General features: G+C 34.2%; 2 protein-coding genes across 2 annotated transcripts; both read right to left on the bottom strand.

Annotated features, from left to right (window-relative positions):
* Positions 1 to 439: 439 nt before the first annotated feature.
* On the bottom strand, positions 440 to 9165 carry LOC117415562 (transmembrane protein 243). Its single transcript, XM_034026073.3, has 6 exons — positions 9052 to 9165; positions 8254 to 8400; positions 4423 to 4696; positions 3044 to 3094; positions 2337 to 2441; positions 440 to 1279 (listed from the first exon to the last, which is right to left on the bottom strand). The coding sequence occupies exons 3-6, from the start codon at positions 4498 to 4500 to the stop codon at positions 1157 to 1159; spliced, it is 357 nt and encodes a 118-aa protein (XP_033881964.1). The 5' UTR covers positions 4501 to 4696; positions 8254 to 8400; positions 9052 to 9165; the 3' UTR covers positions 440 to 1156.
* A 1810-nt stretch (positions 9166 to 10975) lies between these two features.
* Positions 10976 to 13565, bottom strand: LOC117414681 (meiosis expressed gene 1 protein homolog). The gene is made up of 3 exons (XM_034024446.3): positions 13418 to 13565; positions 12672 to 12841; positions 10976 to 11383 (listed from the first exon to the last, which is right to left on the bottom strand). Exons 2-3 carry the CDS (start codon positions 12822 to 12824, stop codon positions 11255 to 11257), a joined length of 282 nt encoding a protein of 93 aa, XP_033880337.1. The 5' UTR covers positions 12825 to 12841; positions 13418 to 13565; the 3' UTR covers positions 10976 to 11254.
* Between the last annotated feature and the right edge of the window lie 21 nt (positions 13566 to 13586).

Consider the following 13586-nt stretch of genomic DNA (forward strand, 5'->3'; position numbering starts at 1 on the left):
CCATTTTATACTGTGTGGTACTTTTAATGCAACTTTAAAAATTGTCTTTAGACAATTGTTGCAACCTGCAATTTAGTGAACATGTTAGAAAGAACAAAGGTCTATAGGATAGGGATTTTGCCTACATGGGATAGCCTAAAATGAAATATTTACTGATAACCATCTCAGTGGACTAATCTCAGTCTCTACATAAATGCACTATACCACCAATTTACCTGTTTGTTGCAATCTGGCTTACATTGTTGTGGACATACATACACACCAATAATATTTTAATACTATTTATTTTTGTGAGTACTAATTTTAATTATGTGATTTTTTTTCTTCACAGCTTCATTGGTATTTTGACTCATAAACCAGATCTAACTCTTATCAATTGGTGCAGAGTGCAATTGTAACTTAACATTTATTTCAACTAAACAAAACCAAGACTTGTAACTTATATTTTCAAAGCATATTTATCAAATTTATAATAAAAGGAATGTAAGGTTTTATTTCCAAAAATGCAAAAAAGAATATGCCATATTAAAAACATTGGCAGGTTTGGAATACACAATGTGCTTTTTTTTTTTTTTTTTTGTGGTTCATGCTTTCCGTTAAAAGTTTGAACAAAAAATTATTTCTGATGCAAGCGGAACAGTGTTGGCCTATTATTAATGCAGAATCACAATGCGATTAGTAATCAAATAATATAGTATAGCATGGTCATGACCAAAAGCAGAGGAATCTTTGCTGGCTTGCAAGATAGATAAAGCATAGGCATCATTTCAAAGCGAGTGTCCAAGTTTGAATTGTTTGGATCACATGCTTACTTCTACCCAAAACCGTATTACAACTCTGCTACATGCTTGAAAAACAATACCTAGGACAAATGAGCCCATTTTTTTTCCTTTGTAAATAACAAGCAATTAAAAGCATGTTACCACTTTTATAATTAAGCCTTTCAAATGTACTATAATTTAACAGTTATAGACACAATTTTAAAAAAAGTCACCCTTTCCACATCAACTTAAATGAAATGTCCAATCATTTTTGATATCATGACACTATTCTTCTATAGCCTTCTTTGCTTGTATAAGGTATGTTCCTGTATACCTCCTTCAGGTCCTTGTGTTTATTTCTTCAGTACATTAGCTGTAAGACATACTGCTGTCAGTCATTTCCCCACATCATGGAAGTATAAATTGGCACATATACACAGCAGGACAATCGAAAATAAAAAATAGTAAATTAGATTTCTGAATTTAGGCTCCAGGTCTCCTTGACGATACCAAACAATCTGTAAAGAATAGGAGAAAAAAAAAACTATGAAAGAGTTGCCAGGGAATTTCACTGTGACAGAAGGGTTTGGGCTTAGACTGGGTTTCTACATGCATACACTTAACATTAAAGCTAAAGTGAGGTTGCAAATGAAACATGCAAAGATACATTTCCATTTGAAAGAATGACACAATGCCCTTGATTCAAGTCAACAAAACTGACCTAGGTATTAAGGTTGAATGTGATGGATTAGTATGCTGATCTTCAAACATCTTCCTATAAAATTATGTTCTGAACACTAAACTTTATATCTGCAGCCAGTTACACATTAAACAAAGTAATCGGTTCAGAAAAGAACAATTTGACAAAATAAAGCACAGTTCAGTAAAACACCTAACAGAAAGATTTGGGTATATCAATTAATTATGTAGTATACAACATTAAATAAACAAACAAAAAAAAAAAACATACTTTATTCAACCACCTCAGAACAGTGTACTGGGAGTTTGACTAAAATCAGACTTTGAATAAGATATAATTATATTTAAAAAATATATATTTTAAAAAATTACTTTATAGAGTTTAGATAGCAACAATACTTTGTACATATGGAGTTCAAACTATGGCGATATTTAAATGATATGCTCAACAACTGAACACATCCTATCAGTTATATTTTAAAATAATCTAAACTGGAGACGCAGGCCCTTAATTGAACTAAGAATTTCCTTAATTAGACCTTTTAACTTGTTTACAACTCTTAAACAGATTTCACGTTAGTTATAACATTTTATAAGTAACTTGAAATCTGCAACTTTTTAGGAGTGGAGAACAATTAAAAAGGTCTAATTATTCGTTCAAGTAAGGGTCTAGTTCAGTAATTGAGAGCTCATTTGGAATGAAAACGACTAGGGTTGGGAAGCCCTGATGTATATCATGACAGGTAGAATCTAATGCCATCTAGTTAAGTGGCAACAGACAGACAGTTATGCAATTTTTAAATAGTGGACATTACAAATACCAACTTAAGTAATTAAGATATAAGATGTGTTTTATTCATATCCCCATATACTTACAAGTATAACAACTGAGATGCAACTCATAATGATACAAACAGCGAAGAAAGCATTCACAGGTTTCGGAGGTAAATTAGGGAAGACAAAAGCACTAATAATTGTTACCTGTATAAAGAAATAATAACATAGGGGAAAAGATAAGAATATCATGACATCATAAAAGGTTTATAATGAGATAGTCTTGGCAACAGAATAAAGTGTTAGGGGTCAGGAGAAAACTTTGAAACAGATGTCTGGAATGCATGTGGAAAAAATGCGGCAGGACAGACAATAAATGAAACCTCTAAATCTCATAAATATAAAATAGAAAAGCATAAGTTAGATTAATGCTTAACAAAGTTATACTGCAGCATAGATCTGACAACCTAAGGATCGAGTCATTATAAGTGCTGATTTTGGCCAGATGTTGTAATCGAATGCCAAGGAGAATACAAATTGTGGTATCCCAGAACCTTGTTTGGACACCCTCTATTAAATTCAATGTTATTTTGCAAAAATCACCAATTATATGGACCCATCCTTTGTGCAAAAAGTAGTAAAAAAGACTAAGCATCATATATTTCAATAACAAATATACACATTATATATACACATATATATATATATATATATATATATATATATATATATATATATATATATATACATACATACATACATACATACATACATACATACATACACACACACACACACACAATACTTACTAGAACTAACAAAGAAGTGAGGCCACCAACAACTAAGTTGATTATTCGATCCTGTAACAGAAATAATTCAATTAGATTTCCAACAGGTGTTTTTCTAACATAACAGAAGTCCATGTTTGAATTCATTTTGTAAAAACCCTTTACTTCATTCAATTCAAGAGATACAACCCACACCTCAATTGTGCCGTGTCCCTCACAAATACAACCCAAGCCTTCTTGTGTGTTATTGACCTTATAAAATGTCTTATGGTGTATAGATAAGGAACGGTGATTTTCCTGAGCCCAATGAAATGAGAACTGACCCACTAGTCTTTTAATGATATGGGATTGGAATGTTAAGTCAATAGGGATGCAGGGAAATACCAATCCATTGTAGAAGTTTAACCAAAAGAGATGTGGTTCTGTGAAATACCAAAATTCTTAGGTAGTAATTTGCATTTCAAAACAAAAACATTTGGGGGCGAGGTGCCATAAAAATACAACAGGAGGTGCACCTAAAGGCTTTAAATCAAACGTCTAACAGCTAGTTCAATTTTCAAGTTTTATAATAAAGAAACCAACTGTCGTTCTGTGTACTGTCAAAACCAAAACATTACAAATGCTAATTTATTGGCTTACCTTCACAAGAACCTAAAACATTTCCATCTCAAATCATAAAAGGTGCTGCAAGTAAGGTTTTACAATCCATTTTCCAACATTATTTCCAATTAGTTTCTTAGCCGTGACACTTTTCTGAAACACTACAGAGCGGTCTCTGCTTTATGTTGGTTTGCAGGTCACAGAGTCCCACTTTGTTAAACTTTTGATATTAAATAGTTAAATAGTCATTCTTTTGTTTTAGTAATGTATTATGCAGGATAATGCTGAATGTTTTAAATGGAAAGACACTCTCCCTCCAACCTGCAATAAAAGCATGGGGGATTTGTACAGACCAGCATAGGAGTGGACTGCTCGGTGATGGAAAAATATATGGTACTGAAATAGGAAAATTGACTTTACTCTGAACTAGGTGTAGTCCCAGTAATCTACTATATTTATCAATATTACCTGTTATATACTGATATTCTTTCACAGCTTGTAATAGTTTATTCATGTAAGAAGTATTCAATTTAAATCATTTTCCATTACAGGTACCGTAGCTACTTATTTAAGACAACAATAGAATCAACTATTATAACTTCTATTGTTACTACAATTTGCCAACAGATATCAGACTTGTCTTTGCTTTAGTTAACTACAAGTTTTTTTAGTTTTGTGCGCGGAGAATGAAAGGGTGGTATTTCATTTTTACATGGTTCTTGAATTCTGCATCTGGAATAACTCACACAAGAGCTGTTCCACCCCTAATCAGCTAAGCTAAACTAAAAAGTGAGACATACCCTAGCAGAGGTTTCTCCAAATAAAGGTCTATTGTCCAATCCACTGGTTCCATAAGTTCTGGTTGTAAAATCCTCCATCGCAGGCCTATTGCTGTGCAAGCCCTGATAAGAGGCTCTCACAACAAACACAATCCTATGTTTGGATGCCTAGAGCACATATTTGATGTGACCTTTCGTTCAAGTAAACAGCATTTCTCTGCAAGAAAGCTTAAATCTTCTGTCAGAACCTTGAAGCTCTTATCCTTCGCACATTTGTCTTGCAGACAGATGTTTTCTGTGGACAAATAAATTTAGCGTTAAACTTTGAATCTGAAAAGAGGAATGATTAATTGTTTACATATGCTCCGAGGTGTATTTAAGGCATACATGAGAAGAACGGGTACATGCAATTCTACTTTTATTCACAATCTCATCTCATTAACTTACTCCAACAGTTTATCGTTCATTTTGATTGTCCTTTAGCTGTAACGAACCCCTCGATTATAACAAACAAAAGGCTTGGACCCCAACAGGTTTGTTATAGCGAGGGTGTACCGTTAAATGGAAACATTAGTTTCTTGATCTGTTAAATTAAAACAGGGCATCCATCTCACTGCAAACTAAAAATGGCCACATACTGTATGACTCAGCAAGGAAACAATCAGCCACTTAACAGCATCTCTATCAGAATGATCCGGAACCATGTGAGCAAGTGAACTGCAGCACAGAAAACAATACAGTAGCAGGTCCCTCAGTTCACATTGGTTAAAAGAAAACACTAAGACCATTTAAACTTTTAATCAAATGACTGTAGTCATAGACACCAGGGTTGGGTTGCACAAGCTATGCATAAATGTGTCCGTAAATTAACACATAAAGCCTTCAATAAGTGCTTAGTAGTTACTAGTTAGTTGATAACTAAGCACTATCCTATTCTCGGTTGCACCACACATACTTAAGGCAGAACTTAGCTAGTTTGTTACAAAGAGCGGAGACTCCAAGTCGCTCATGTGCTCCATTTACAGTAACCAATCAGCACTAAGGATGTTGGAGTGCAGATGCTGCTGATCAAAACAACTAATGTAATAAACTTGAACGTACAACTGACTAGTCATAGTGCCTGGCTTTAAACTGTTATTACCAGTAATGGCGACTGATTACAGGTACCGATAATACGCATATCATTTAGTTGAGAATGTTTTATATTAAAGATTAATTTATTACAATTAAAATGAAATCAGTGCATTTTGAGTCAGGATACAGGTGTTACGTAGAATTCAGTGCCCCATGGAAATCAGTTTCCCCTGCTTATTGTACTACATGCAATCAGACTGTCGGGCGATTTGTCTTCTGCACTTTCGCCAAGGGTTGTTTTGTCCGAATCCCGAAGTGAACACCTTTTTTAAGGTTAAGGTTAGTTTAATGGTGATGATTAGTCTATATTCGCCTGATTACGCGATAAAACATTTTTTTCCTGACGAAACGCTGTAAACCACTAACCCCATTAACCACTTTCTTAATGGATAACCGGAGTCCCTGAGTAATTTCTCTTTAAATCGACATACTTCAAATTCATTCCACAGATTTGAATGCTTCAGAATAAATCTGTCATGTTTGGATCCGGGCCACTTTATAACACAATTCATGATTAACAAATCTGCATCGTAAACAATTTGTGTATTCAAAGAGTGGAAACCCTTTCTATTTATGTATTTTGCTTCATGCATGGAAGGTGTTTTGATTTGTATATGCGTCCCAATTATGCAGCCAACAACATCAGGAAAACCAGCAATCTGAAAAAACTTCCGATGAGTTTCGTCCAATCTTTTGGGATCAGTGGGTGGAAGTATACATACTTCTGCAACAGTATACACAGACAGAGTGCAACGAAACTCACTGTTCTGCAGACTAATGATTTATGCACCTGTATCGAGTCACATAGCAGGTTTTCAAAAGATCTGATAGCGAAATACCTTAAAGTGAGGCAATCCTGGAGAGATGGAGGAAGTGCTCCATTTCAAAATATGCTGGCTCGGTTCATGGTTGTAACCAGAGGTATTGTGGGATAGAGGTTACAACTTGTTTCCTCCCTAGACCACGCATCCCGCTCCTAGCATGCCCTCACAGTCAGTCACCCCCAACTGCATTTCCCCTACCCCTCAACCACTCACACAAATTAACCACTGTGAGGCACCCACCCTCCCAGAGATTATCACAACATATATAGGCAAGAGGCTGTCAGTAACAGAACAAGGTACTGTGTAAACCTTTTGTGTTTGAAATAACATGCAAAGAGTGTTTTGTGATCAGAAAACGGTTTAGCCGTCTGATGTAGTGAGAAACGGGAGAGAAAAAGCTTAGTTAGAACCCTGTGGGAAGTTAGGTTTTAAAAACTATTGATTGCTCGAAGTAGATGTTGCTCACAAATTAAAAAAAAAAAAAAAAAAAGGTTTTCACATTACTAGAGTGAAATACAATTAAAGCACTTGGAAAAAACTACCTATAGTCTGTATACATAGCAATTCAGTCTACCACGTTTGTCTAGAGACGTCTAGAGATATATTTTGCATTATGTATTGGTATAGAACTTCTGACAGACATATCTGTGACATTAGTCACCGTTATATACATAACCAACCTGTCTCTTGGCAAACGTGTAAAACCAAAGTTAGTAAAGACTTGCGCTATAACTAAGCGAAGTAAGAACTTACGCATGGCTAGTACAACCCAGCCCAGGACATTATTTACATCCATCAATAAGAAAGGAGAAAAAATGGCAGGCCAGCCTGACTAATCAGGTTTACAGTAATATTTAAAATGTTAACTAAATAGTAGCAAAACCCACTTCTAGAATTGGACCCTGAGATATATCATTAGACATTATTATAAGTATTGTTAGCCCCAATTTACTTCCTGGCATTTTTACAAACATGCAAGTTATTTGAGTGTGCTCACATTTACAGTACACTTTCCTGGTTACATGTTATAGATTTCATTAAGAGATCAATAATACAAAGTTATCTGTTTCTGAAATGTACCTGCAAGTGAAAAAGCTAAAATGTAGCCATTTACACCACCTGCTTCTCTTTTACTATCAAATCCCAGTTACAGCTCATGTCAGAAGCAGTACACATTTCCTATGTAAAAAAATGTTTCTAACCAGGGAAGTGACTACTGGGTATTTCTAAAAATAAATACAGAAAAAAAAGTGTTTCATTTAAATTGCCCTATTTATATTTAATCACCCACACACAACATCACATGTTCATACCCACTTCCTCTCAGGAGATCCTCAAAAACACCTGCATTGTACATTGATGTTAATTACACAATCGACCCTGCTCTAAAGAGAATGAATAAAATCTGCCTTTCGCTGCATTCTTCTTGTTTAAACCGTACATCATGAAAAACTGTCCAAATGTTTTACTTCAGCAATGACTTGAAGCTGTTAAAAAGGAATACAGCATATATTTAACTACATTACGTTTTACAGTATTTAAAGCGTATCTGAATACATAAATATGGCTTTGTATACTTTCTATTACTCGTGTTAAACAAACAACATTCCAATTACCAATTTGTGTATATATTATAATGTTTAAGCAAAGAAAACAACATTTATTTAACCATAAACGTTGCTTTTAAATACAGTTATACGTTAACAAGGACCTAACCTTTGGATTACGTTGTCTTGACTACAAGAAGAGGATAAGTCTGGTAACACCAGCGTATGCTGCCCTGGCGAGATATGCACTGCTAATCAGGCTACTTAGTCAATTTCTATTCACAGTAGGTAAAACGTACAAAGATATTAGTAACTAAATAATTTAAAATGTTGCAATTCTTTCTTACCTTATTATATCCCCAGACAAGGTTTACAAGCCTGTCGTTAAGTTACGGGTAGGACTAGCACACGACTGTGCATTAATAATTTTACTCAAATGATCTTCTCTTCCAAGTTCTTCCTACTAGTCGCTTATTGTTCCAATCCCCTGATTCCTACAGTATAAAATAAATACATAAAACAACGTTGTAGATCTTAACAAATACATTTCTATTCACTTTGTTCCAACAGTGTTTGTCATATCAACGAATACAAGTAACAAAACTTTTTTTCTATGTGGAGAAAGAAAATGTGTTCCGTAGTGTGAGTGACTCAGTCACTGAATCCAACCAATCAGCCACCTGTGTATTGAGAGGGGATTAATTTACAGTATTATAATTTAGAGTTGATAGCGTTGTCAATACTAATGCTAGTAAAACATCCAAGACATATGCCACGTACATAACTTGTAGTGAATCACCAAGTATTATTTTGTTTTTAAAATCAACTATTGTTCAGATTATGCCAGTGCCTGACGATGTTGGCAAATTGCACAACATGGCCTTTGAAACCCACGATTTAAAAATTACTTTAAAGGCAGAAATACATAATACTAAATACATGACACACACACATTTCAAATGACTACATTTTGGCTCATCAGTGGTTTCATTTTCACCATCCCCACCACTGTGTAAACAATGTGGTTGTGTGAACCTGCCACAGGCTTAAATTCTAAACCCATAGGGTTATTCGCAAATTGACAATATAGAGAGATAATATAAATATATCAAAATATATTCGATATACAACAAAAGTCAACCTACCGGAAAACAAAAGCAAATTATGTTTCTTATCCACAGCTGCTGCAACCGCACAAGTCAGCAGTAAATGAGGTCGGGGGGGATTAAAGGGAAGTGCGTTTAAAGAACACTCCGGTGTTAGTAAGGTTTTATTTTTGTCGACATAAAACACGTAAAGAAAAAGAATGACATACTTTTTTAAGCTAGGATTTGTATCATTTAGCGACGTCAAACAATTCAGTGTACGAAACATTAAGGGCGTATTCCCGAAGCGTTGCTCTGTTTTTAACTGATCTGTTTAAATAATAAATAATGGAATTTGATCTACAATCTATGGTGTTCCACCTCTATTTACATCAATCTTGAATAATGTTGGCATATTTGGGAAACTGATGCCGGAGGTAGCACCCAAAAATGGAAATACTGATAATTACTGTATATAAAATAGTCAGCGTGCGATATCAGCTACATGTTTGGTTTTTTCCCCCAACCAAAAATACACAATCTATAAAACTAATATTGTATGTTTTTGTTGTTTGAATTTCTTAACTCTAACCAAATACTTTAAGAAACTCTTTAGAATTATGCAGTAAGAACAGCTTTATATGCCGAGTTTGACAGATAATTCATAAATAGTCATATTAAATACCTCCTATATAGAACAGTATTGTATTTAGTTGCGGGGAAAATACAGTTATGGTTTAAATAAGACAAATATCCTTTTTTTTGCTAGCAGTAGGTTCTATTTTGTAGTTTTATCTGCTTCACTCCTAACAACAATTCCGTCATGTTTGCTCTATTTATTGCAATATTCATTAAAATTCATAAAGCATGGTCATGTACCAAAAACTTAAGTTTTTGTTGTGTTGCAAAACTTCAAGTAAGCGAATTATCATCAGGCTCAAATGAGCAGTCAGTTCGGCTATGGAACAGCTATCTTGCATTTCCCCAGTAAGTATTCATTGTACAACGAGCATACCACTTTGAGATTATGTATTAGCGGATCTCACCAGCAGGGGTCTGCAATATCTGTAACAGAAGTGTTGAAGGACCCTTTAAAAGTTTACCACAGTAAAAGCAAGGCAATGTGTAACACATCATAGTGAAAGCACATAAGAACTGTAAAGCACAGGAAGGTGAAGCATATTGAAAAATAAAAAGCATGGCAAACTAAGGTAAATGCATAGTATAACCATGCTAAACTACTGTCTAAATGTACTGTGGTAAATGCTATTATAAAAGGGAGGTGTAGTAAGGGGGATATACAATGTTAGGCCACCTAGATATATTGTGGGCTGGTAAATGAAAATGCCCTGTCAGGTTATTGCGTTGAGCTGTTGTAATTGTTAACAAAGTTATCAACATGATGCACCTGTGTAGCATAGGCCTACAAGATACTTATGCTTGTAAATGACCTTATCACACCAATGGCAACATATACCCTAAATTATACAGTGACCACATCATTTCAATACATAATCGGGTTAGGACAGCCTTATGTCATGTTTGTATGAAAAAGTACACACTGTACATATCTGCTGGACTAGGTTGGGGGTCTTTAATTAGCCTTCACTTGCCAATACAACCATAACAAAATTTACAGAGGATACAAATAAGTTAAATAAACTTAGCACTCCATAAACTTGTAATGAAAAGTATTCTCTTAACCTAAAGTACAATGTATGTTGAAATCACAATTGACAATTTAGAGAATAAATACTGCTAAGGAAAGTGGCTTAATTTGGAACACTCTGATTCTCCCAGTTATGCTGTCATAAATGAAGAATAAAGATCATTCATATATATATATATATATATATATATATATATATATATATATATTAGCTCAACGTTTTGATATGTTGTACATATCTTTCTCAAGGGTATTCAATGTAGCACTGAAATAATTCAACCCTGTCTGTATAAAACAGCATATTCAGAGATATTAATTTTTAAAATAATAAGCAGCAATACATTATTTTTAAGGTTAGAAACTCATCATTTCCCTAATCTCACAAAGAAAGTGTTTCATTTGCTAATGTTTATTAAAGCAAAATAATGCACTTCGATATTTAATTTAACACAGTGTTTTTGTATTTGGGTGTAAATAGTTTTCTGTGTTTCTAGCACTTCCATTTTTCTAAGAGGCAGCTTTGTTTCCAAAAAATTCTAAAATTGTACATGGTACCTTTTATATATATATTTTTTTAAAGATAAATGTTTGCATTTAGTAAGCATACATTTTCACTTTATTGACTTCTTTATCTTCACATTCTCTTTTTCTGTTGTAGTAGTAGAAAGTGTTGTCTCGTCGTTGGAGTTTCTTCACAAATCCTGTTCCTGGCCAACGATCAACCTGAGAAGATTAAATAATATTGTTTACCTACTCTCACAACATGAATTGAAAAAAATGTTATATAACATCTGCTAAAATACAGCACAGATAACAAAATTATACTTGTTTTTCTGTTATCTTTATGATGAGAGAATACCGTAACTGGAGACATTGTATTATTTAAGATATTTAATATGTGTGTATTGTTGGCATTCGGCTGCAATCGGCCTGATGCCACCTGCAGCAGTGAACAGAATGACTAGCGTGCTACACTTTGCTATGCCTCTTGTATTGGTCTGTGTGTGCTATCGTAGTAAACATGATGGCACTTGCTAATTACGATTAATACCCAATTTAGCTATTTAATAGGTTTTAGACATGTTTTTTTATTTTATTACAGTAGATATGATTAACCAATAACACTTTTTTATATTTTTGTAAAATACTTATGGGAGTTACCTCTTTAATGTAGATCTTGCGTAATACATTTGTTTGTTAGACATATTTACAAAACTAATTTAATACCAGACCACATTTATATAAATCATTTACAAAAGTTTGATACTAACATGATGGAAAGAAAAGTTAACAAAAAGTACCCTAGTTTATTAGAAACAGCAAACCCGAGTGTTGTTCTCCTCCACTGTCAAGGTGACAATATTTGGGTTGCAGGTTTATTAAGATCAACAGGTACATCTTGACCCCTGTTCAGCCAGCTTGCTGGAGCTGTGTGTGACCTCATGCAGCTGACTGTGACAAATGCTAGGCTGCACAGATCTACAAAAATCTGCATGACTAAAATGCTACCAGTGAGTAGGTGGTTCCAGCCAAGTTAAAAGGTTACTTTGTAACATGATTTGAGTGGTATGAGGACATCTGTTCAGTCCTAGGTAGAATTTTCCAGTCTTGCAGATAGGTAAAGACAGATGTAAAAATAAATGATTGATAAATTGTCATTGAATCAACAGAACCCAGGTCCACTCAACAAAATTACAAACCCCATAAAAAGGCACAGAAAAAAAAATGGACGCTACTTATACCTGCTCTTTGGTAAATTAACTCCGCTTTTTCCCCAAAATGGCAGTTATCCTAATGTAGAAAAAGTCAAAATAACTAAAGTAACCTTTTAACATTCAGGCATGTACTGTAGGCCTATATTATCAGTTTCTTACAGCTAAATATGTCACAATAAAATAAAAAAATAAAAACTGATGGAGCAAAAAATGACTGTTGTCATATTCTATTTAAATTACATCATGAGTATCACTTTTATTCAAATATACAAAATTATTATTTTTTTTATTTTTACCAAATCCACTTGCTTCACTTGTTTGTATTCTAATTCATCTCTGTAGCCAGCCTGTTGAAATCTGTAGAGATTTTCCACCTCATCAGTCCACTGTTTTGCACGGCTTACAGATTTTGGTTTTGAACCAGCATCACCTTGGGCATCAAAAGACATTTTTTTTCTAAAAGATACTAACAGAAAATGAAAAAAAGTTGTTAAAGAGATTACCACATAACATTTTTTTTTCCTGTAAAGTAATTGGAGTTAGAATGGTTTGTACAATTATGTCAAAATATATTCGACAGACTCACAATACAGCTTAGCATTTAAGATAAAAGTATAGCTAAAACATCTAAGGAACACCTGTAATTCTGTATGGCCACACTGATCTCGCCGTTGTTCAGTGATGGCAGTTTGGACAACAGGAATCACTCACCAGTGAAAGTCAGTGACACCCTGAACTGTCACATATTAAAACCACTTAATCTTTAACACGGGGTTTTTTTTTTTCCACCTGGCTTTTTTCGTTGTCTGTTCTTCTCAAAGCGCGTTATAAATATTCTATTTTTTTTTTGTAAAGATTCCGTCCTTGCACTTCAGAAAAGGGGCTGATAAAACCCACGTAAAGTGCGTATATGGTTGTCTATCTTTTAGCGAAATAATTTCCAATAAGTAGTTGCTCCATTGTAATATTTCCAGTAATTTTATTAAAAACAAAAAGTTATATGACTACATTTTAATAACACCATGAGCACGATGGTACTTACATTGCTACTGTATTTTCAGTTCAGTTTGAAGAAACACACCAAATTATTTTTGCCCGAACAGAAAGCTTTTTACGGTTGTTATGACGCCGTTGTACAATGGTCTCCTAGCAACTGTTGATGCAACAACGTCTTCTTCTGATTAGAGGAAGTTGGCGCATGCCATCTAATA

The sequence above is a fragment of the Acipenser ruthenus genome, chromosome 7, assembly GCF_902713425.1.
Source record: "Acipenser ruthenus chromosome 7, fAciRut3.2 maternal haplotype, whole genome shotgun sequence".
NCBI lineage: Eukaryota > Metazoa > Chordata > Actinopteri > Acipenseriformes > Acipenseridae > Acipenser > Acipenser ruthenus.

Coding starts and splice junctions, on each gene's coding strand:
- LOC117415562 (XM_034026073.3), bottom strand. CDS start 4,500: ATGGAGGATTTTACAACCAGAACTTATGGAACCAGTGGATTGGACAAT. Junction 3,095..4,422: donor TTGGAGAAACCTCTGCTAGG/GTATGTCTCACT, acceptor TTTCTGTTACAG/GATCGAATAATCAACTTAGT. Junction 1,280..2,336: donor GCATCTCAGTTGTTATACTT/GTAAGTATATGG, acceptor TATTCTTTACAG/ATTGTTTGGTATCGTCAAGG.
- LOC117414681 (XM_034024446.3), bottom strand. CDS start 12,824: ATGTCTTTTGATGCCCAAGGTGATGCTGGTTCAAAACCAAAATCTGTA. Junction 11,384..12,671: donor AAGTGAAGCAAGTGGATTTG/GTAAAAATAAAA, acceptor TAATCTTCTCAG/GTTGATCGTTGGCCAGGAAC.